This window comes from Entelurus aequoreus, linkage group LG14 (genome assembly GCF_033978785.1).
Source record: "Entelurus aequoreus isolate RoL-2023_Sb linkage group LG14, RoL_Eaeq_v1.1, whole genome shotgun sequence".
NCBI classification, from domain to species: Eukaryota; Metazoa; Chordata; class Actinopteri; order Syngnathiformes; family Syngnathidae; genus Entelurus; species Entelurus aequoreus.
Window position 1 is genome coordinate 60,252,730 of NC_084744.1, and position 24,614 is coordinate 60,277,343.

The 24,614-nt window shown below is 40.4% G+C and overlaps 1 protein-coding gene across 1 annotated transcript in view; it reads left to right on the forward strand.

Moving 5' to 3' along the window:
- The window catches only part of chd7 (chromodomain helicase DNA binding protein 7), a 123,710-nt gene that overhangs the window by 42,642 nt on the left and 56,454 nt on the right, over positions 1–24,614 (forward strand). The window contains exons 4-11 of the mRNA XM_062070373.1: positions 2,628–3,007; positions 16,288–16,432; positions 18,930–19,061; positions 20,147–20,212; positions 20,716–20,771; positions 21,781–21,895; positions 23,853–23,936; positions 24,008–24,145. Of these exons, the coding sequence (XP_061926357.1) occupies positions 2,628–3,007; positions 16,288–16,432; positions 18,930–19,061; positions 20,147–20,212; positions 20,716–20,771; positions 21,781–21,895; positions 23,853–23,936; positions 24,008–24,145 (1,116 nt within the window). The remainder of the gene's footprint in view (positions 1–2,627; positions 3,008–16,287; positions 16,433–18,929; positions 19,062–20,146; positions 20,213–20,715; positions 20,772–21,780; positions 21,896–23,852; positions 23,937–24,007; positions 24,146–24,614) is intronic.

The following is a 24,614-nucleotide window of genomic DNA, read 5'->3' on the forward strand; positions in this document are numbered from 1 at the left end:
GCGCCTTGTAGTCCAGTGCACCTTTTGTATGAAAATAGACAATGCACCTTATAATCCGATGTGCCCTATGGTCAGAGAAACACTGTATACTTAGTTCCACAGAAACATATTTGTTTGGAATATTACTTTTAATTCATGACAAAAGCTGTTTATTCTGCCTGACTTGAACATGAAACTTAGTGATCTGAACATCAAGTGGGAATAAAACCAAGAGTAGGATTTTCCTTCACATGACAAAATTACATTTTGTATTGGACAACTTAAAACAGGGGATTTTTAATGGGCCATTATTTTGGTTGGAGTTACTCAGGTCAACATTGGTTGTTGCATTTTGGGACATGACTGCTTTGGAATAACTTCTATTGAAGTATTGTGAAGAACAATCTGTGTCAACAACGATGCGTTTGGCCATTGTGAAACACTCTAGAAGGTTCTTAACCTTTTTCACCTCGGGGCCCACTCAAATATTCACACTGAATTAGTCATTTGAAACATGTTCAATAATGAAATCTGACCTACTTACAGTTTACAACATTGTCAAAAAAATATAAAACGATATGCCGATCACAAATATTTAAGACATAAACCTTAGTCTTGGGTCAGGCTGATTAGAAAAATAAGTACTAACTAGAAGTGGGAATCTTTGGGCACCTCACCATTCAGGATGTACGATTCCATTATAAATCCATGCATCTTTAATTGTTGTAGTTTTACATTTCCTTTCACTAAATAAGCGTTTATCTCTTGCCGCTTTTAAAAACAGTGCATTTTTAATAAACAGTTCAATTAATTCCCATTACATTTATTACATTGATAGACATGTGTGGAACATAAGTGCCTGCATATAAAGGAGTCAGTCAGTCACATTTTAGAACTGTCGCCATTACTTTATTTACAATAAATAAATCAGATTATTGAGGTTTACTAATGGATTTTATAATTGTCCGTGTCCGAATTGCGATGCATCTAAAAAATCCATGATTTCCCCCACCTCTAGTACTAAGCACATATAGTGAATAGAATTGATAACTGATAAATAATACATTTACATACAATTATGTTGTGCTAAAATAAACTGAATTAATAACAAGTATGTTTCTTAACTAGACTGTCTATAAAATGGAAGAAAAAAAACGGCTTTAGTCATACATCTTGCGCATAATAAACTTCTTGAAGACTTTAGCTCCAGACTTCTTTGTTTGTTTGAGATTACTGCCACAAGTGGTGGAGAAGTGTATTACAACAGAGTACAGAGCGAAGAAACATTCGCTTTTTTGGCGGCCCAACAGTGGTCCACAGCCCTAGGGTTAAGAACCACTGCTTGAAGGTAAACATTAAGACCGGGAATCTTTGGCCACCATTTCATTTCATTCTTGTGGGTAATTATTCCATACAGAATCAATACTTTTCTAATAACGTTGGATGCCAGTTCTATGATTAACTACATTCTTCCAGACAATAGATAAACAGCTCTGATAAATGTCTATATTACTAAAAAAAACAAAAAAACAATGGTTTTGTTGAATAAAATTCTAGCCAAACATTGAATAAAGTCAAATACAAATAAGGCAACACATAGCACATGTGATCATCTACATCAGTGTGCTGTGAAATATTGTCTGGTGTGCTGTGGGAAATGATGCAACTTCACCTAATTGGTCAAAAAAGTATTTTTTGCAAATCAATAATTATAATCTGCAAATAATGTGCCGTGGTCTAGTGTCTGTGCTGTATAAAGAGTAACCATGTAGTACTCCATGTCAGTAGGTGGCAGCAGGGAGTTAATTGCTTTGAGGATGGTTTGTCGTGATCCCAATATGCAGAGCACAGCGGGACACGGTGTGCGGGTAAAAAGGTTATGTAATGCTTCAACCAAAAATGAGCAGAAGGGAAAGGAAAAGGCACTGAAACATAGGGATGGCTATGCAAAACGAAAGTAAAACTGAACTGGCTACAAAGTAAAAGCAGAATGCTGGACGACAGCAAAGACTTACAGCGTGGTCCACAAAGTACATCCGTACATGACATGACAATCAACAATGTCCCCACAAAGAAGGATAAAAACAACTGAAATAGTCTTGTTTGCCAATACAAAGCAGGTCAGGCGATAGCACTCAAAGGAAGGTGGGAAGCTGCTACAGGAAAACACCAACAAAACAGGAAAAGCCACCAAAATAACAGCGCAGGACAGGAACTAAAGCACTACACACAGGAAAACAACAACAAACTCCAAATAAGGCACGACAACCTGGTGGAGTTTAATTTTTTAACATTTTCTTCTGCTGGTGGTGTGTCTGTGTGTTTTTAATGTGCCTTAGCTCAAAAAAGGTGGAACAACTCTGATCTACATCAACAATATCATTTGTCTTCATGCTTAGACAGGACACATTGAAAACAATGTTTTTACTCTTTTTTTAAATGGATTGAAATAGTTACAAATAAGAATGGCGATCAATCAGAACATTAACAAAATGCATGTGATGAATTGAAAGTGAAGTGTTGAACTCTTGAGATGATTGTGTGTTGGCAGTCCTAGTAAAACTACTCCGTAGGTTGATTGTTGCCTCATTTACATCAGAGTCCTGACATTGGTACTGCCTTCAAGATCTTTCTCTTTGGCCTTTCAGCATTCCCCCGCGGAGCCATCCGCCGAGCCGGTAATGATGCTTCCTGACGGCACCGGTGACTCCAGCACAGAGCACGCCAATGGCAGGGAAGCCAAGCCAAAAAAGAAGAAGAAGAGGAAAACAAAAGAGGACGGAGAAGAGGGGGGCAAGAAGCCGGAAGATGCCACACCAGGAAGTGAGCAGGGTATGGGCACAGGGATTGTAGATGGAAGCTCGCCACCTGTTGAGAAGAAGAAACGGAAAAAGAAACCAAAGGAGAAGGCAGAGGGCGGCGAGTCTAAGACCCCCAAGACGCCTAAGACCCCCAAGACTCCCAAAGAGCCCAAGGAGAAGAAAGTCAAGAACCCCACACCCAAGACCAAGACCCCCAAAAAGTCCAGGTAAGAAAAGTGATTGTAACACCTGCTGGTAGACTTCCTAAGTAAGCAGTATTGCAGTCTGATGTGAAGGGGGAAGGAAACTTGATCGGATAGAGGAATGTGTCTTTCTTTCTCCTTCTTCGCCGCTCTTTTATCCTGAGGAAGAGGGCGGACCAAAGGGGTCAGCACTGGGGTGTGTGTGTGTGTGTGTGTGTGTGTGTGTGTGTGTGTGTGTGTGTGTGTGTGTGTGTGTGTGTGTGTGTGTGTGTGTGTGTGTGTGTGTGTGTGTGTGTGTGTGTGTGTGTGTGTGTGTGTGTGTGTGTGTGTGTGTGTGTGTGTGTGTGTGTGTGTGTGTGTGTGTGTGTGTGTGTGTGTGTGTGTGTGTGTGTGTGTGTGTGTGTGTGTGTGTGTGTGTGTGTGTGTGTGCGGGCCACTGGAAGAGAGACAAGGGGGCAGGGAACGCAATGAAGGGCAGGCATTGGGGGAGGGGTTGTCTTTTGTGGCAGAAAATGGCGTCTAATGATAATGAAGGCCAAGCTGCTGACCACAACTTGGCGTGGGGGAGGGGTTGTTGTGCGCGCGCACGTTTGTAAACTAGCTGTTATCTCTTTCAGCCTGTCCTCCATCTTGAGTGCTGGCCTGCAGCGCCCAGGTTAATTTAGCATAATAATGACTGCTGGCCATTCACTGCTACTCTAAAATGGTGGACGAATACATTTACTCAACCATCCTTCTTTTTTTTTTTTCCCACCCCCTTCAATCGCACTTGCATCTTTTTCACTTCCATTTCCCTTACGTCATAAAATACATCTTCATATTAACACCATACAATTATGCTTTCAACTTATAATAAGCAATTTTTACTTGAGATGGGCATACAGGTGTAACTCCAAAAATGATGTGGTGTAAAAGTCCTTTTGTTTCAACTTAAAATGGGAAATTACCTTATTTTCCGGACTATAGAATGCACCGGTATATTAGCACACCCACTAAAACATTATTTTTTTCCCATATTAACCGCATATATATACACTACCGTTCAAAAGTTTGGGGTCACATGTAAATGTCCTTATTTTTGAAGGAAAAGCACTGTACTTTTCAATGAAGATAACTGTAAATTAGTCTTAACTTGAAAGAAATACACTCTATACATTGCTAATGTGGTAAATGACTATTCTAGCTGCAAATGTCTGCTTTTTGGTGCAATATCTACATAGGTGTATAGAGGCCCATTTCCAGCAACTATCACTCCAATGTTCTAATGGTACAATGTGTTTGCTCATTGGCTCAGAAGGCTAATTGATGATTAGAAAACCCTTGTGCAATCATGTTCACACATCTGAAAACACTTTAGCTCGTTACAGAAGCTACAAAACTGACCTTCCTTTGAGCAGATTGAGTTTCTGGAGCATCACATTTGTGGGCTCAATTAAACGCTCAAAATGGCCAGAAAAAGAGAACTTTCATCTGAAACTTGACAGTCTATTCTTGTTCATAGAAATGAAGACTATTCCACAAAATTGTTTGGGTGACCCCAAACTTTTGAACGGTAGTGTATATGTTGTGAAATGTGTTATTTACACAAAGATTTTGTCAATGTTTATTTAATGGTTTCAAAACTGTGTCTGTAACACGTCAGTAAAATGGCTGATCAAACAAAACAGAAGTCATGGTCATGGACCCACTAGCTGCGTGAGCTAGCTCTCCAATCAGCTAAACAGACTCAATAACTCCACAATGACATTGTGGTGAATTTACTGAGGAATTTGTGAAAGTGAAACATTACAAAAAGAATGCTGTTGTAAGTTAATAATACTAACACCGACACTCGTAAACGTGTTGGCATAATCAATCAAACTTATTTATAAAGCGCTTTCCATACATAAAAGAAATGCACGCACACACAAGCACACGCACACACACACACACACACACACACACACACACACACACACACACACACACACAAGCATACACACACACACACACGAAAATGGATGCATGAGTACAGAGGAGCTAAGTTATTAACACTATCACAGGAGTAAAAATAATAAAACAAAGAAAATAGTAAAAAGAAAATACAAGTAAACTTTTGAAGACAAGAAATAATTATATAACAAATAAATAACACTAAATAAAATATTGCATAATTAATAAAATTCAAAGTAAAGTACAAATGACTTCAGTAAAAGTGAATAAATATTAGGTAAAAACCAAATTGCAAAAAGTGGGTCTTTAGTCTGCTTTTAAAAACACGAACATTCTCTGCCGCCCTGAGCTCCTCCGGCAAGCTGTTCCATGGACAAGGCCATAACGATAGTAAGATGCCATCTCCTGACTTTGTGTTCTGACTTTTGGAATAAATAGGAACTGAGTGCCCGAGGATCTCCGGGTCTGTGAAGGTTAGTAGGATAAAAGCAAATCTAAAAGATAAGAAGGCCCAATACCATAAAAACATTTATAAACCATAAGAATAACCTTAAAATTGATCCTGAAATACACGGGGAGTCAATTTAAAACTGGTGTAGTGTGGGCCAGCCTTCTGATCTTTATGGAAGTAGAATTGTCTCACATTGACAACTTATATATATATCAATATGACATTAATACATATGCATATATTAATAAATACCGTATACAAATACAAATGTGACATACAAATAAATAAATAATTTGTATAAATAAAAGTGTATTTGTAAATATTTTTGAGATTTGAAAATATATACAAATAAAATGTATAAACATAAAAATGTGACATACAAATCAAGAATTTGTATAAATGAATGTATTTGTAAATATATTTTTGAGATTTGAATATAAATATGCTTGATTTTGTATTTGTATTGAATTTGCTTATATGGATCGCTTTTTTGCTTTTGTGTGGATGAGACATTCCTCCCACACAAATACATGTGACCTACACACTCCCCTGAACAACCAGCAGAGGGCACTGCAGCCAGAGCGGTCTGGGTCACAGACATGGTCAGAGACTGGTGAGCCAATCAGAGGCACACTGGAGAGGGTCAAATGATGATTGATATATGATGATAATTTGACACACATTGCACTGATAAGAGATCAGTATCTACATCGGGACAAGGTCATTAAACGGCATTGATACAATAAAATAAGCAGCTAGCACGGTCTTTTTAGATTAACTGTGTACAATGCATATAATGCTCTGTGACCCAGACCGCTCTGGCTGCAGTGCCCTCTGCTGGTTGTTCAGGGGAGTGTGTAGGTCACATTTATTTGTGCATCTGCTTTGTGGGAGGAATGTCTCATCGACACAAAAGCGATCCACATATGCAAATTCAATACAAAATCAAGCATATTTTTTTCAAATCTCAAAAATATATTTACAAATACGTTGATTTATACAAATTCTTGATTTATTTGTATGTCACATTTTTATATTTATAAATTTTATTTGTATATATATTTTCAAATCTCAAAAATATATTTACAAATACGTGTTTATTTATACAAATGATTTATTTGTATATCACATTTGTATTTATTTATTAATATATAAATATGTATTAATATCATATTGATATATATATAAGTTGTGAGACAATTCTACTTCCATAGATCTTTGTCAGGAAACGGGCAGCTACATTTTGGAGTAATTGTAAAGGTGCAATGAGCTTTTTAGGAAGACCTGTAAGCAGGGTGCTACAATAATCTATAAAAGCATGCAGTAGTGTCTAGGGATGATGTTTGATAAGGAATTATCGAGTTCGAGCCTATTATCGAATCCTCTTATCGAACCGATTCCTTATGGATTCTCTTATGGAGTCCAGATAGGTTGTTGTATATGGAAAAAAACACACAATATTTGGTTTAACAAAAGCTCACTTTTATTATATAATAAAAAAAATATAATCTAATAAATAAATATTGACTGTTACCCACCTAAAAAAATAAAATAAAATAAATAAATATTGACTGTTGTTACCCAAAGAATATTAAGTGGGATTTTTCAGAGAAACAAATATATACAGTAACACAAAAACAACCTGTCTCTGTGATCACTATAGGTGTATAAATAATAATATAGTGTTAAATAAAATCAGTCCCTTGGGCACAAAACTGAAAATAATACAGCTTTCCAAAAAGTGCACTTCTGCTGCTATTGGAACATAACTGTTTGTTATGATGCTTTGACATTTTTGCACTTTATTTCTTTATTGAAAGAAACTTCTATGAAGAGAAAAGTTGTTTGCAAATGTGGTTACAATGCTAAAAAAATGAAAAGTTAAAGCTAAAAAAAGAAATACACTTTATTGAGTTAACATTATTTCTTTATAGGGGGAAAAATTTTATGAGCTAGAGAATATAACAACTACACTACCCAGCATGCAACGGGAGTGACGAGCATGCGCGGTAGCCCCGAAAAGTGTTGCATGTCGTCACGCTGTGAAAGTAAACGTCAAGAAGTCAGCCAACACGCCTCGTCTGCATTATTTATAATTAGACAGACAACACATCTACAGTGTGATTTTGTAACGTTTACAAGGAAAGAAAAACTAAAGTTAAAAAAGGGAGATATGTTGTATATATATGTATGTGCTGCGGTTGCTTTAAGAACGTTGCTACAGCTGCCGTAAAGGAGGTGCGTTGCTAGCCTGGTTGCTATGTTTCCGGTTGGTGGTAAAAGTGTTGGTCATGTGTTTGTAGTCTGCTCAAATCTCTCAGTAAAGTTATTCGATGGATTATAGCTTTTGTTTTGAACTTTATTACACCTTGGAGCGCTTTTTCCCGTCCATTGTTTTTCCTGCTTTCGCTATCTGCGCCTAATGACTGAGCTACGTGACGTCATTTCTTGTGATGTCCCACGGGGCATTTCTGGTCGGGACGGGATTCGAATAAAGAATCAACTCTTTTCCTTTACTATAGTGGTCTCGATAACGGGTACCGGTTCTCATAAAGGGATTCGAGTCCGAGGACTCTGTTCTTTTCTTATCAAACAACCGGGAAAACCGGTTTCGAGTATCATCCCTAGTAGTGTCTCTGTGTTGCCCTGAGAGAGAACTGGGCCAACTATGGTCACAGTCTAAAACAATGCCCAGATTTTTCACTTGGAGTGATGGAGTCAAAAACCATGCTTGTAGTTTCTTTCTCAGGACCTCTGACTAAAACCTCAGTCTTCTCCTGTGAAAAGTTATCTGCAATCCAGGATTTGATATCTAAAATGCAATTAAAAATAACGTTAACTACGCTAGCTTGATGACATTACGATAGCATGTATAAAATCTGCATGAAAACACTCCTACATGGGACGGTTTAGTAAGTAAGAATTGTTTTAGTCATATTGTCCAACTTACAAGCCTTGCTTGGAGTGATGAATGAAGAATCTTTGCAAGCAGAAATGCTATGGATTCTTTTACTTTCAGTTTAAGGCATTGAAACAGGAATCCGCAACAGCTCCAATGAGCAAACTCGTCCAAAAGATGGCGCCGTAGCACAAACAATGCCGCACCTTTTCAGTGTTTTTGCTTGCGTTTAATGAAACGTATTGAACACAAAACATTACGGCCACTAGCGAAGACAAATCCAAAAATTAGCCGCACCATTTTATAAGAAAAAAAATGGCAGATTGGATTGTCACATTCCTAATCGTTAGGTTTGTTTCTTCCTCACCCCAGTAAAGTAAAGCTTTAATGTCTTATTTCAATGACATGTCAGACTCTAACAAATTCCACAATACTTGTGGAACACCTGTCAGGTGCATGTACATCCTTTCTATGACCTAATTGTATGTTAATCAGCTTTTGTATTAACTGGAACACCACCCTGACTTGGTATTGACAATATGGAAAAGGTGACATGTCTCAAAAGTTTACAGAGTATTTAGGATATGTGGTTAATACAAAATGAAAAGGTAGTGACTGATGACTAGGTTTGAGGTATTGGCTGTGCTAATGAACAATAATGATACTTTTAGTCTATTATCCTGGAAGGCTTAATTGTGCACACACATAGTGAGAATCATGTGCCAAGTCAGCTCCAATTCTTTCCTTTGACCTTGCTTTCTCTCACACCGCCTCTCTGTCTACTTCTCTCAGGAAGTACATCTATAAATAACCCCGCTGCCACGCCCTTCCCTTAGTGTGTGTGTGTGGCGCTGATTTGTTTGCAGTATCGCCCTGCGGACACATCACGCCACCTTGCTTAGCTCTTCTAACATACGTGACTCATCAACGCAGCAGGTGTCCATTAAGTCTCTTGGTTCCCCTAATGCTCCTGTCCATGTTCTCACCTCCCATCATTTCAAAGGACAATTTCTGATGGCTGCATTTTGTTCTCCTAAGCCGGGGGTCCCTGGAGCCTTTTCAAAAATTAATGAGAATGGGGAAGAGATGAGAGAACAAAATATATTTTTTAATGTATTGTTTTTATACGTTACGATAGCACATACAAATATGCATGACAACAGTCCTATACCACACATGGGACAGTTTAATAAGTATATATAAACAGTTGTAGTTATATTGTAAAACTTACAAACTAGGGATGTCCCGATCCAGGTTTTTGCACTTCCGATCCGATACCAATGTTGTTTTTGCACTTCCGATCCGATACCGATGTTGTTTTTGCACTTCCGATCTGATACCGATACTGGCCGATACTGGCCTATCCGAGCATTTTATTAAAGTTTAAAGTTATTTAGCCTACTTAGTTGTCAGATTCATGTTGAAAAGGGTTTTAGTACTCTTGATAACAACTAGCCAGCTGAATTAGGTGAGTTTGAATAATACACAATGGTTGGTAACAAGAAACTGACCTGTTTATTCAAGGATAAACACAAAATGGACAAAATTATACATGACAAACAGAAATGGCATCATTGAACTAGGGATGGGTGATTTGGCCTTTTTTTAATATCGTGATATTTTAAGGCCATATCGCGTTACACGATATATATCTGGATATTTTGCCTTAGCCTTGAATGAACACTTGATGCATATAATCACAGCAGTATGATGATTCTATGTGTCTACATTAAAACAACTGCACTAGCATCACAGCTAACGTTAGCCATGCTGCTATCTCTCTGCTGGGAGAGGGCGTATACGTATGTGACGTATGACGTGACAGTATGTGACGTGTGTAAGAAGTAGGGCTGCAACTAACAATTAATTTGATAATCGATTAATCTGTTGATTGTTACTTCAATTAATTGATTAATAATCGGATAAAAGAGACAAACTACATTTCTATTCTTTCCAGTATTTTATTGAAAAAAGACAGCATACTGGCACCATACTTATTTTGATTATTGTTTCTCAGCTGTTTGTACATGTTGCAGTTTATAAATAAAGGTTTATTTAAAGGCCTACTGAAAGCCACTACTAGCGACCACGCAGTCTGATAGTTTATATATCAATGATGAAATCTTAACATTGCAACACATGCCAATACGGCCGGGTTAGATTAGTAGAGTACAATTTTAAATTTCCCGTGAAATATCCTGCTGAAAACGTCTAGGTATGATGACGTTTGCGCGTGACGTCACGGATTGTAGCGGACATTTTGGGACAGCATTGCGGCCAGCTATTAAGTCGTCTGTTTTCATCGCAAAATTCAACAGTATTCTGGACATCTGTGTTGGTGAATCTTTTGCAATTTGTTTAATGAACAATGGAGATAGCAAAGAAGAAAGCTGAAGGTGGGAAGCGGTGTATTAGCGGCCGGCTGCAGCAACACAAACAAGTAGCCGGTGTTTCATTGTTTACATTCCCGAACGATGACAGTCAAGCTTTACCATTGGCCTGGGACAAGCTTTACCATTGGCCTGGGACAACAGAGACTCTTACCAGGAGGACTTTGAGTTGGATACGCGGTACCGTGAGTACGCAGCTGCGGCTTCCAAACATTTGATCGCTTGCCCGTACGTGCGTGCCGCTATGTGCATGTCACGTATGTGACTTTGGGGAAATATATGTGCTGTATGAACTTTGCGGAGGTGAACGGTACTTTGGGATGTGGGATTGAGTGTGTTTTGCGGGTGTTTGATTTGTATTGGCGGGTTATATGGACGGGAGGGGGGAGGTGTTTGTTATGTGGGATTAATTTGTGGCATATTAAATATAAGCCTGGTTGTGTTGTGGCTAATAGAGTATATATATGTCTTGTGTTTATTTACTGTTGTAGTCATTCCCAGCTGAATATCAGGTCCCACCCGCCTCTCACAGCATCTTCCCTATCTGAATCGCTTCCACTGCCCTCTAATCCTTCACTCTCACTTTCCTCATCCTCGCTCAAATTAATGGGGAAATCGTCGCTTTCTCGGTCCGAATCGCTCTCGCTGCTGGTGGCCATGATTGTAAACAATGTGCAGATGTGAGGAGCTCCACAACCTGTGACGTCACGCTACTTCCGGTTAGGGTTGGGTATCGTTTGAATTCGAACGATTCCTATTCTGATTCCGATTCCTGACGATTCTCGATTCCGATTCTTTTAAGAGGCAGGGTCAAAAAAAAGTTTTGGATATTTTAAATGAGCTAGCTAACCTACATACAGTCTTTCTGAATGAAATAGTCTGACATTCCCCATCAATTTTAATTCTATTAAGTTTTTATGAACTTTACTATAAATTCCTCACAGGGCTGTTTTCAACTAGAATATAAATATCAAATCTATGAACTTGAATATAAATATTATAAATACATTTTCACAGGGGTACACTTTCCTCAAGAGAGCTTTATTTTTGAAAACCTCCTGAAAACACATTTACACACACAAGTGTATGATGCTGCAGGAAACCTCATGAAAACACATTTACACACTCAAGTGTATGATGCTGCAGGTACTTAAAAATGTTAGCGTGCTCCCACTGATGGGCTAACCTGGTGCAGAAAAGCAAATAAACAATAAGAAACAACTTGCAAAACCCAGTCCAGATTAGCAGCAGGTACAGTATAAGATCAGAGACAGTTGTTGTTTAGGAAAATGACCATATCCGCCTTCTCAGGCAGGATGCGTGAGCGTTCTGGACAGATAGTGTCTCCTGCTGTGGAAAATACACGTTCGCTGGGTGTGGAAGAAGCTTGAAGGCATAAATAGGAGAAAGCGGGATCTGACAGCAGGAGGAGGACGGTCGGCGCAGCGCGTCGAAGACGGGACATGCATATATTTGTACTTCATGAACTCGGAGGTGCTCCATCATGTTCGACGTGCACCCTCCTAAGCACAAAACAGTCCTGTCGCACGTGTTATATTTCGCCGATATTTCATTTTTTTTAGTAAAATAAAGCCACACTTTCGACCGCCGACGCCCGCTATCCATGCTTGACTGACTCGCTAACACTTCCGGCGGTGGGCGCTTCTTCGTTGGTGTTCAGCGGCTTCTTCTTCCGGTCGGCGGACTTATTCTTTTTTTTCCGGTCGGCGGACTGGGTATTGAAACTAGGAATCGAAATTTTAACTTTTGAACGATTCCGGGAGAATCGGAAAGTTAGTCCCGGTTCCACTCGATACTCGATACCCAACCCTACTTCCGGTGCAGGCAAGGCTTTTTTATCAGCGAGCAAAAGTTGCGAACTTTATCGTCGATGTTCTCTACTAAATCCTTTCAGCAAAAATATGGCAATATCGCGAAATGATCAAGTATGACACACAGAATGGATCTGCTATCCCCGTTTAAATAAGAAAATCTCATTTCAGTAGGCCTTTAAAAAAAATTAAAATAAAAATTGTAAAAAAAAAAATTAAAAAAAATCTGCACATAGCATAGATCCAACGAATCAATGACTAAATTAATCGGAAACTATTTTTATAATCGATTTAATCGATTAGTTGTTGCAGCCCTAGTTAGAAGGTGCGCTTGCTGTCTGACTAGAAAGAGTGAGAAGAGCCTGTAGTGTAATGCCAGCAGCTAAAAGCAACGTATACTCCAATATCACCATATAGTCATTTTCTATATCGCACAGAGACAGCTGACATTTTTACTGGTAACTTTTAATTCACTTAACGGTTAGGACACAGACCTGTGGATGTGTTGAAGGTGTGCTGGAAAGTACGGGACGGAAATTAGGGAGCTGCAGAAAAGTGGAATGTATTATTTAAATAGGTGCATTGGAAAACACGGACCGGAATTTTTTTTAGATCTGTATCTGCATTTTCCCATGCCTTGCCGATACGCATTTTTTGGCAATTATCGGCGGATCGGGACAACCTTTTACAAACGTTTCTTGGAGTGATGTATGAAGAATGCATACCAGTAGAAACGCTATTGAAGGCAAGAAGACTGAGGCTACTCCGGTATGGAGACACTGCAGTGAGCAAACTGGTCCAAAACATGGCACCATAGCACAAACAAAACACCCTTCAGCATATTTGCTTGGTTTTTTAAAACTTTTTTAATGGCCTCAGCGTAGTTAAATACACAAATTAGCCGCACTATCTCCTAAGCGGCAGGGTTCAAAGTGTAGGAAAAAAGTAGGAATTTACGATAATTATTTTTCTCTATCCTCTTGCTGTGGGGCAGACTGGCTCTTACATGCACATGCATGCCAAAATCCTCCACTGTCGCCATTTCTAATAATAAGTAGCTTGTAGTTGTAACTTCTACATGTCAGTAGACTATGGAAGCGCTAAAACTGCAACAAAGATGACGGGGAGAAGACGCCGTCAAAGTGGAGGCACGTCATTCTGAAGAGACCGTCAGAAAGCAGCTTGAACAAAGTCTGTAAAAAGCATGACATGTTATGTAGACCACAAGAAAGTCTTTTAAATGTAAACAATCACTCACACTGGCAAAACATTCATGGATCTCAACATTTTTTATTTTTATACCGTAACTTTTTTCCACATTGTCATTCAAATACTGTTAACAGTTGACTTACATTATAAGAAATGTTTAAAAACAAAAATACACCTTTTATGCTACATATACAAAATGGTAAACTGACCTATTGTAGTTAAAATGATAGGCAAAGATGTATATGGAAGAGTGTGGAGGCTGATGGAGTGATGACTGAGGAAGTTGAAGAAGCAAGGCCACGCAGGAGGGAGAGAAGCAGCCAAGTGTGTGTGTGTGTGTGCGAGTGTGTGAGTGTGCGTGTGTGTGTGTGTGTGTGCGTGTGTGTGGGGCCAGATGGCTCCAGCGTGTGGCGACCAGCCAGAGGAACAGGTGCAGGTCACATGACCAGCCGTTACCACGGAGATGGTTATTGCTCTTGGCAGGAGGATGAAAGGAGAAGGGCCCCAGGGACAGCAAGGGAGTGAGCAAGCAGGAGGGACGAGTGCAGAGAGAGAGATGCACATCCATGCTGTGATGGAAAAGGGCAAGATTGGAGATATGCTAACAAATGGTGGCCATAACTGCATCATGTGGAAAGTTTTGACCTCGTGTTCATTTAGATTGTGCCTTACATTTAGGATCTTGTTCCAGCTTTACTAACAGGACTTACCTCTACCCAAGAAGGGACATGAATAATGGTGGTTGTTGTCCTATCTCACCAGAGAACACTTATTTCTCTAAACGTTTTTATATCTGTACTTAAAGTTCTTGTTTCTCTAGTTGAAAGCAACAATTATGGATGTACTGATATGAACGAGGCCTGTCAAGTGATTATTTTCCTTTAATCCCAATAATCACAGGTTATTTGCTGGCATGAATAAAAATATCCCAACATTTGGATACAAATGCAATTTAGTAGTCAGAATGTCATACAGGCACACTTTTTTAAATGTTTTACTGAATTGCAAGTCATTGATTTGCTCAAAACTTGGTGACAGTATTTATTGTAAGAATTAAGTGCACATTTTGAAAGAAATAATATTGCAAACTCAGGCACAGGTATTCATTCATGTGGTAAACGCACTCATAAACAACAACCTAGTGCACCATTTAAATCTGCGTTTCATCTTTTTTAATTTCAGCAGTTGTGGAAACAAACGAGCTTGTTTACCTTTTCAGATGACAATGCTGATCTCTTTTTACTGTACAATGCCAGCCCAGCTCGTTGTGATTCTGTCCAATGTTCTTCAGTATGCACAATAAGTTCTCTTTCAGCCGGTAGGTGCAACTTGATGCTCTTGTTTGTGTACTAGTTTATCCTTGCTGTAATGGTGCCTCTCCAAGGTATTGTACCACACATCAGCTTCTTGTAGCTTCCTTGATGTTAAGTGTTTACATGTGGAGGCTGTAAATTGCGTCAACATTGACGCAGTATACTTTGCTAGCATAGTTTGTTGTCGATGTAGCATTCATGCTAGCAGCACCATGCTCTAGTACGTGTTTTGCTTTAAGATGGTGATTTAAACTTGATGTGCGCCAATAATGTTTGTCACTGCAATACCAACAAGTTACCTCAGTTTTATCTTAATGTTCTCTTTTGAAGCCAAGTTGGCCTTCTCTCTCTTTTATCATCTTTAAAATCAATTAAAATCTTAGTTGCTCAGACAATAATATGTTTAAATAATTGGATGTCCTTCCCTAATGGAGAAAGACGTTGATGTCTCTTGTTTTCATGTTAGCATTTAAGCTAGCAAGCTCGCGCCAGTCCATGCGAGTTCATCAGAACAATTTTTTGATCATTTTAATTCAGAACAGTGGGGTTATAATTAGTAGCGTTAATGAATACATCCCTAGCTACAATGTCATTCAAAAGTCCATCCATCCATTTTCTACCACTTGTTCCTTTTGGGGTGGGGGGTGCTGGAGCCTATCTCAGCTGCATTGGGGCGGAAGGCGGGGTACACCCTGGACAAGTCGCCAACACAGATAGACAGACAACATTATTGAAAAGTCCACCTGGTCAAATCTACTGTTTGACTTTTAGACACATGCAGTTGTAGTCTAACTGGTTTTTGCAAGCATAAGACCATACAGTCCGCATCCTAGCCAAGAACTGAAGAGCCTACCTGAGCCAAAGAGTATTTGTGCTGGTGTGCATGGTTACACCAGTGTCCTCTGCACTTCCTGTATGCACACATCCCGCTCCTCTTTCTTTCCATGCCAGAGATTAGAGGAAGCCTCAGCCCTCCCTCTTGAGCCTCCTCTCCATCTTGCAGCCTTTCATCGCATTAACCCCCTGTGTTCCAGAGCCTGGGGCACGCTAATCATTTCTAAATGGCTGAATCAAACATGGCCACTGCCCTGGGACACAGGTCTTGTTAGCTTGTGGACTTTAGCCTTGCTTTTTTCCCCCTCCCATTACCTTTTTTATTGTAGTAGTAATATTTTAGTTTTTACATATTTTATGCTATTTTTAAATGTTGTTGTTGTGTGTCTGTGCAGCACTGTATGAAAAGTGCCATACAAATAAAGTTTGCTTTGCTCTGATCAGTAAGAAGACCGTGCAGTTTGAGGATGGCGCTCTTGCTGCCAAGAAGGATTCCAAGAGGAAGCGACAGGGCTCAGCCAGCGAAGATGTGGAGGTGAAGTCTCCGCCCCCCTCACCTGCAGAAGAGGAGGACGAGGATGGTGTGCAGGTACAACAACTCTTGACTAGCATTAAACAGAGGAACTCAAATATTTGTCCAGCTTCCATACTCCTTTATGAGAAAAACATTGCAGGCTAGCTTGTGTGCGCTAGTTTTCTAAGACCCTTATTTTGTAAATGCTGGCTTTTATTGTGAAGACATGAACTGTGCGGTGTTGTTTGGGAGAGAGAGTCTGTGTAGAAATGTTTTCTTGGTACTGAGCTCACTGCAGGCAACTCACAAGATTTAAGAGGCAAATCTGATGTCAAATTTAAGATTAAGATGGCATTTTTAGGTTGATTTTGGCGACACCCCTTCTGAGATCGACAGGTAGCTAGGCGATCGACATAATGGGCACCACTCCAATAGATCAATAATAAAAAAAGGAGACTCTGAGTATTTGTTTAAGCTCTAACCAGTTAGCCTTGTGGACATGCCATCAAGGATTGTGAACGTTTGAAAGAGCTCAGTATGAATACTGAATTTTCCAGACTATCAGCCGCATCCACTCAAATTTTGATAAAAAAATGTTTTCCATATATTAGCCGCAGATATATATGTTGTGAAATGAGTTATTTACACACAAATACTCTGAAAATGTTTATTTACATACTTTTATTGTTTCCAAACGCTGTCTGTAACACGGCAGTAAAACGGCTGATCAAACAAAACAGAAGTCACAGACCCACTAGCTGCAGAAGCTAGCTCTCCAATCAGCTAAACACTCAATAACTCCACGCTGACGTTTTGGTGAATTTACTAAATTTAAACAATACAAAAAGAATGCCGTTGTAAGTTGATAATACTAACAGACACTCGTAAACATGTTAGCATATTAGCTAATGCTAACGACGCTAGCTTGATTGCAGTACGATAGCATGTACAAATATGCATGAAAACACTCCTACAAACATCACACATGGGACGCTTTAGTAAGTAAGAATTGTTATAGTTATATTGTAAAAGTTACAAATGTTGCTTGGAATGATGAAAGAAGCATCCGTATGAGTAGGAACGCTATGGACGATCAGACGATGAAATGGCACTTCTACTTCCGGTTCAAAGCTTTAAACAGCAAGAATTCACATTGACCCAGCAGCACCTGCAGTCAGCAAACCCGTCCAAAAGATGGCGCCGTAGCACAAACCATAACACACCATTGAAGTGTCTTTGAATGTGTTTAGTGAAAACTATTTCCTTTGTGGCCGTCGGCCAAGAAAAATCCATACATTTTATAAGCCGCAGGGTTCAAAGTGTAGGAAAAAAGTAGCAGCTTAAAGTCCAGAATTTAGGCTATGTGGGCCCCACTTTGGGCACCTGTGCTCTAAAGAAAGCTTGTCAACAGTCGGAAGTTTCAGCTTCTTCTACACTTTATAGTAAAAAGTTGATGTTTGGTGCTTGTGTATAGTTTGCTGCCCTCCATTTGGTCCCGGGTGGAACACAACCAGGACCATTTAGAAAGTCTTCTTTCAGTCAGTGCTAGTGCTTGTGTCCAAGGACTGTAGGAGCACAGGTCAACACTGAAGGTGGTGCTTGTGTCCAAGGACTGTAGGAGCACAGGTCAACACTGAAGGTGGCGCTTGTGTCCAAGGACTGTAGGAGCACAGGTCAACACTGAAGGTGGTGCTTGTGTCCAAGGACTGTAGGAGCACAGGTCAACACTGAAGGTGGTGCTTGTGTCCAAGGACTGTAGGAGCACAGGTCAACACTGAAGGTGGTGCTTGTGTCCAAGGACTGTAGGAGCACAGGTCAACACTGAAGGTGGTGCTTGTGTCCAAGGACTGTAGGAGCACAGGTCAACACTGAAGGTGGTGCTTGTGTCCAAGGACTGTAGGAGCACAGGTCAACACTGAAGGTGGTGCTTGTGTCCAAGGACTGTAGGAGCACAGGTCAACACTGAAGGTGGCGCTTGTGTCCAAGGACTGTAGGAGCACAGGTCAACACTGAAGGTGGCGCTTGTGTCCAAGGACTGTAGGAGCACAGGTCAACACTGAAGGTGGTGCTTGTGTCCAAGGACTGTAGGAGCACAGGTCAACACTGAAGGTGGTGCTTGTGTCCAAGGACTGTAGGAGCACAGGTCAACACTGAAGGTGGCGCTTGTGTCCAAGGACTGTAGGAGCACAGGTCAACACTGAAGGTGGCGCTTGTGTCCAAGGACTGTAGGAGCACAGGTCAACACTGAAGGTGGCGCTTGTGTCCAAGGACTGTAGGAGCACAGGTCAACACTGAAGGTGGCGCTTGTGTCCAAGGACTGTAGGAGCACAGGTCAACACTGAAGGTGGTGCTTGTGTCCAAGGACTGTAGGAGCACAGGTCAACACTGAAGGTGGTGCTTGTGTCCAAGGACTGTAGGAGCACAGGTCAACACTGAAGGTGGTGCTTGTGTCCAAGGACTGTAGGAGCACAGGTCAACACTGAAGGTGGTGCTTGTGTCCAAGGACTGTAGGAGCACAGGTCAACACTGCTTGACTCTTCATTTTCAATCCCTCTGCTCTTGTGTGCATCAGAAGCGGCGCTCCTGTCGCCAGGTGAAGAGGAAGAGGTACACCGAGGATTTGGAGTTTCGAATCTCAGACGACGACGACAGCGGCGACGATTCGCCCACGCCAAAGTCCCCGTCCTCATCAGGCCAGCTGCAGGTACGGTCTGGGTCCACCTGCAGTATTTACCCACTTACATTCATTGTTCTCCTCAAAATTCTACACACAATACCCCATAATGAAAATGTGAAAAGTTGTTTGTTTAAATTCTGCTGAATAATTACAAAAATAAAAAGTCCCATGTATTGACAACCTTTGCTCAGTACTTAGTTGATGCACCTTTGGCAGCGATTACAGCCTCCAGTCTTTTTGAACACCATGTCACAAGCCTGGCACACCTACTGTATCTTTGGCCACGTTCAATCATTCCTCTTTGCAGCACCTCTCAAGCTCCATTGCTGCATTCATCTTTCCCTCTATCGTGACTAGTCTCCCGGTTGGTGCTGTGAAAAGCATCCCCACAGCATGATGCTGCCACCACCATGCTTCACTGTAGGGATGGTATTGTCCTGGTAAAGAGTGGTGCCTGCTTTCCTTCAAACATTCACGCCAAAGACTTCAATCTTTGTCTGATCAGACTAGAGAATTGACTTTCTCATGGTCTGAGAGTCTTCCAGGTGCATTTTGGCTCACTTTTGAACTAAGAAATGGCCACTCTACCACACAGGCCTGATTAGTGGATTGTCCTTCTGGAAGGTTCTCCTCTCTCCACAGAGGAATGCTGTATCTCTGACAGAGTGACCATGGTCTTGGTCACCTCCCTGACTGGACTAAGATGAATGCAGGAATGTACAGAGACATGCTGGATGAAAAGCACCACTTCTCATCCAACCTGATGGAGCTTGAGGTGCTGCAAAGAGGAAAGGGCCAAAGTGTGAAAAAGACTTGAGGTTGTAGTTAGGTGCATCAACTAAGTATTGAGCAAATAGTCTGATTACTTATGTACGTGGGATTTCTGGTTTTTTAAACACATTTGCAAAAAGAAAACATTTTCACATTATCATCATGGGGTATTGTGTGTGGAATTTTGAGGACAAAACCAAATGTGTTCCATTTTGGAAGAAAAAGTGTAGGTGGACACGTGTCAAGGTTCCTGCAGTGGTCTTACATTGTCAGCTCCAGCTGGAGTTGGCTGCACAAACTCTGCTCGGACACCAACATTGTTTTGGACTTTGTGCTTCCAGGATGTGGCTGAGGCGGAGGGGCCAGTGGTGGAGAAGATCATGGCCGTGCGTGCGAGCAAGAAACAGGTGTGCACACGTTCACACCTACACTGAGCAGACACCTGATTAGTTGGAGGTGACGTCATCGCAGAAGGTCTTCTGTGCGTGTACGCCTATTTTACACACAGACGCTTGGCACTACTTTCTGTTTGCCAGCCAGCTGTCTTCAACACACACACACACGCACACACACGCACACACACACACACACACACACACACACACACACACACACACACACACACACTGCTCCATTCAGATTTGAGCCCAGGCTTGGCATGCAGCCCAAACCACAGCGCGAGAGCAACGCCAGACACCAATCTAGCGTTTCCTGCGGCTATATGCGAGTGTGATTGATGATTCATGGCATTACAGTAGTACTATCATTGTCTGCTACATATCTTCATGCAAGAGATGTCTTACAATTCTAGTAAACCAACCACTTTGGCATTGTTTGCATGCACTTTTCTCTCACATAACCTTTGACTTTGTCCAGCACACATCTAAGACCTGTGTCCTTGTCTTTGCAGCTGGAGTCAGGGGAGGAGGCTGAGGTGGAGGAGTTCTACGTCAAGTTCAAGGGCTTGTGAGTGATACTTTCTCCTACACATACTCTTTTCCCTCTCACAAAGAAGGTGTCCAAAGTGCAACTTGCAGCTCATTTTCTTAATTAGCACATTCTAAAAATAAAATTAAAAAAAGCAATAAGGTGAAATGTTGACTCTCATACCTCTCTTAAAACTGACATTGCTCAAAAATAATAATAAATCAAAGTTTTTGTTATGACCTATTTAAGGCTTCAATTACTTTCCTCTTTTGGGGAAAATATTGCATAGTTTGTATTTGCCATCAAAAACAAAGTTTTCTAGGACAAAAAGGGCAACAAACAAAAACATTTAAAAAACCAAGCGACGGTTGGATCTTGAAGTTGATCTAGAGATTTACCGTAAGCGTATTAAGTCAAATAAATTAACAACGTATCACTTGTGGGTCCCTGACAAATTCAGTGGGAATTTTTTTTTTTTAACTGTCATTGCTCTAAAAGTTCATCAAATGAATTATGGACCTAATTAAGGCTCCAATTACTATACAGCAAATATTGCACTTTCACTTTTTTTATGGGGGGAGGGAGATGTTGCATATTTTCTTTTGGGTTTTCTTAACCAAAATGGGCATCACATATACATATATATACAATATATATATATACACACACACACGGATAGTTTTAAAGTTAATATAGAGATTTAAAATGTGAAAAAATGATTATATAAGAGACTTCTTTTTAACATTTTCATGACCGAGACCCGTCTGGTTCCCTGGAATCTAGCCCTTAATGTTAAAAACAATCTATATATTTTAATGGTTTTGAAAATGAAAGATATCAAAAATGGCCCCCGCATGCTTTGGTTTTTCCAGTGTGTGGCCCTCAGTGGCAAAGGTTGGAATTGTAACAGTCCTATCATCAGCTGTTGATAAGTTAGAGACAAACTATATGAACCATATAACAAAACAACTAGATTGTAGTATACCGCTTCTTTATTGTTATTCTGGAAATCATTTCAAGCCTTATTTGTCAAATCTTTTGTGTGTAGTTCTTACCTCCACTGTCGTTGGGCCGAGCTGGAAGAGCTGGAGAAAGACAAGAGAATACAGCAAAAGGTGAAAAGGTTCAAGGCCAAGCAGCAATTCAACAACTTCATCACTGAGGTAAGTCCATTAGTCCATCATCTCACTCCACTGCTCTCCCTGGAGAACTTTACACCATTCTTGCACATCTACTTCCAATTAGCTGCTACGCCAAATAGGGCAATAACTATTTTACGGTCTAGATTGGTGTATAACCACACCCACTAAAGTTTAGGGTTAAAGTAATTTCTGTTAGGATTAGGTGAGGTGGATCCCAAGGATGCAGAGACGAATTTGTGTTTACAATTGTTCTTCCTTTTATTAGGCGGAAGCACAAGGTAGCAAAACAAAGGCGATGGTGGAAAACACTAAACACACCATGTAAAAAAACTACTAAGAGAAAAAAAACACACAAAACTAAAAGCGCTAGACAAGGCTAGGAAACAATATACTTCATGAAAGAAGTAAATAGACTAGGTACAAAAATAAAACGCTAGACAAGGCTAGGAATAATACGGGCCAACCTGAGATGAAAGGTACACGATGAACTAGTGAGTTCTCTTGGCGCGACCAACAGGTTGCAAGCAATGGCAAAGTTCCGGCGCTCACAGGCCGTCAGCAGCCAGTTAAAATAGGCTGCTACTAATCAAGGTCAGGTGTGTGCTGCTGCCTTGCGTCAGCTGCACTCCATACTGTGGATGAGAGAGAGAGTGAACATGGTGCAGACAATAGAAATGAGCAAGGAAATTTCAGATTACCACAATTTCCCATATATTAGCTGCAGACATATACGTTTGAAATTAGTTATTACACAGAAATATTTTGTAAAGGTTTCTTTTCATAGCTTTACAAGCTAGCTCTCCAATCAGCTAAACCGACTCAATAACGCCACGGTGGCGTTTTGGTGAATTTACTGAAACAATACAAAAATAATGCCATTGTTAGTTAACAATACTAACACACTCGTGTTAGCATATTGGCTAATGCTGACAACACTAGCTACATTACATTACGACAGCACGTACAAATATGCATGAGAACACTCCTACAAACATCACACATGGGACGCTGTCGTAAGTAAGAATTGTTTTAGTTATATTGTAAAACTTACAAATGTTGCTTGAGTAAAGAAACCATACGAGTAGAAACGCTGTGGACAGCTGTATGACAGAATGGCACTTGTACTTGCGGCTAAACACAGTAAATGGAAGGAAAAACAATAACACACATTTTCTTGTTTTTTTTTTAAACTGCTTGCATTATGGCCGTCAACGAAGAAAAATCCATAAATTAGCCGCACCATTATATTTGCCGCAGGGATCAAAGCGTTGGTAAAACGTAGCAGCTTATAGTCCGGCAGAGTAAACGTGTGAAAGCTAATTAGAGATGGTTAAAGATTGCACTGGCATAGAAGATTCCTTCAGAAGGGATGCATGCTCAGCTATTCCTCCTTGCACACCAATTCCAGTTGGGTGCGTGTCTTGCCAAAACAACTTTGTGAGCAAGTTGCTACAAACGCATCAGTGTGAAACCGTGTCTAAGATGATGCTCATCCAGCTATTATTATCACTGGAGGACTAGAGGGAAAGGAATGGCTCGCCAGAAGCTGTGATCCATACCTAGGATAGTATCCGTATATAAACAATACTCAAGTCATTTGATCCATATTTTTCTTGTTTTTATTCATATTTTTGATCCTTTTTTGTTCTTGTTCCGAGGGCTTTGAGGGCAAAACCCAAACCTTTTAATTGTGGTTTTGTATAATTATTGTGCACTTTATTTTGTTTCCAAAATGGCATCCAGTCATACATCATCTGATTTACAGCAATACTGTCAAATTCTACATTAAATGAAAGTTTGAAAGATTGTGACTGGTTCTAAAACATTCAGGTGTACAATCTATTGTTCAACTTTTGGAACGGGACTCCAAAACAGACCTGGCCAAAAACGTTGATTCCTACTGAAAATGTACTGGATGTCTTTCTTCTAATATGCCATGAATCGATATGCAGTGAAATCCTGCCTGCTTTCTTTCCAGATGGATGACGAGCCTTTCAACCCGGACTACGTGGAGGTGGACCGTGTCCTGGACATTTCAGAGAGCACAGATGAAAACTCAGAGGTGCTTGATCTCCTCTTGACATCTTTTATGGGCTTGAAGTTGTCCACACTCAACAAGTGTTCTGTGTGCAGCCGGTGACCTTGTACCTGGTGAAGTGGTGCAGTCTGCCTTATGAAGACTCCACCTGGGAACTCAAGGCGGATATTGACCAGTCCAAAATAGAGGACTTTGAGTGCATTGCCGCTCGCACACCTAACACTAACCGAGTGGTAAGTCGCTGAATCCATGTTGAAAATTGTCCGGCGTCAATATGTGTACAAAATAATAGGTAGATAAATGTTACTGCATATGTCAGCAGACTAATTAGGAGTCTTTAACCCATTCACTTGCTTACTACTAACAGTTATATCTTAGTTTATGACATTTTAGTTCAGTGTTCTCAAATTCCTTGATTGCATAACGTAACGTTTGTTGAACGTATCGCAAGATGTTGTGTTAAGATGAAGCCAACAATAAGTATGGACATATGGTGGTGTGGTGTGAACGCTAAGTGGCAGAATGATACAAAAGCAGTCTGTTATACAAATGACTTCTTCTTGGATGTTTTAAGCACTTACATTTCTGCTAGTATGAATATTGTCATAACAAGTACACATGAGACTGTACCCAAACAAGCACCTAGTTTGTCACAACATCACTTCACTCCTCACTAAGTGAAGTCTGAAACACACTATACTC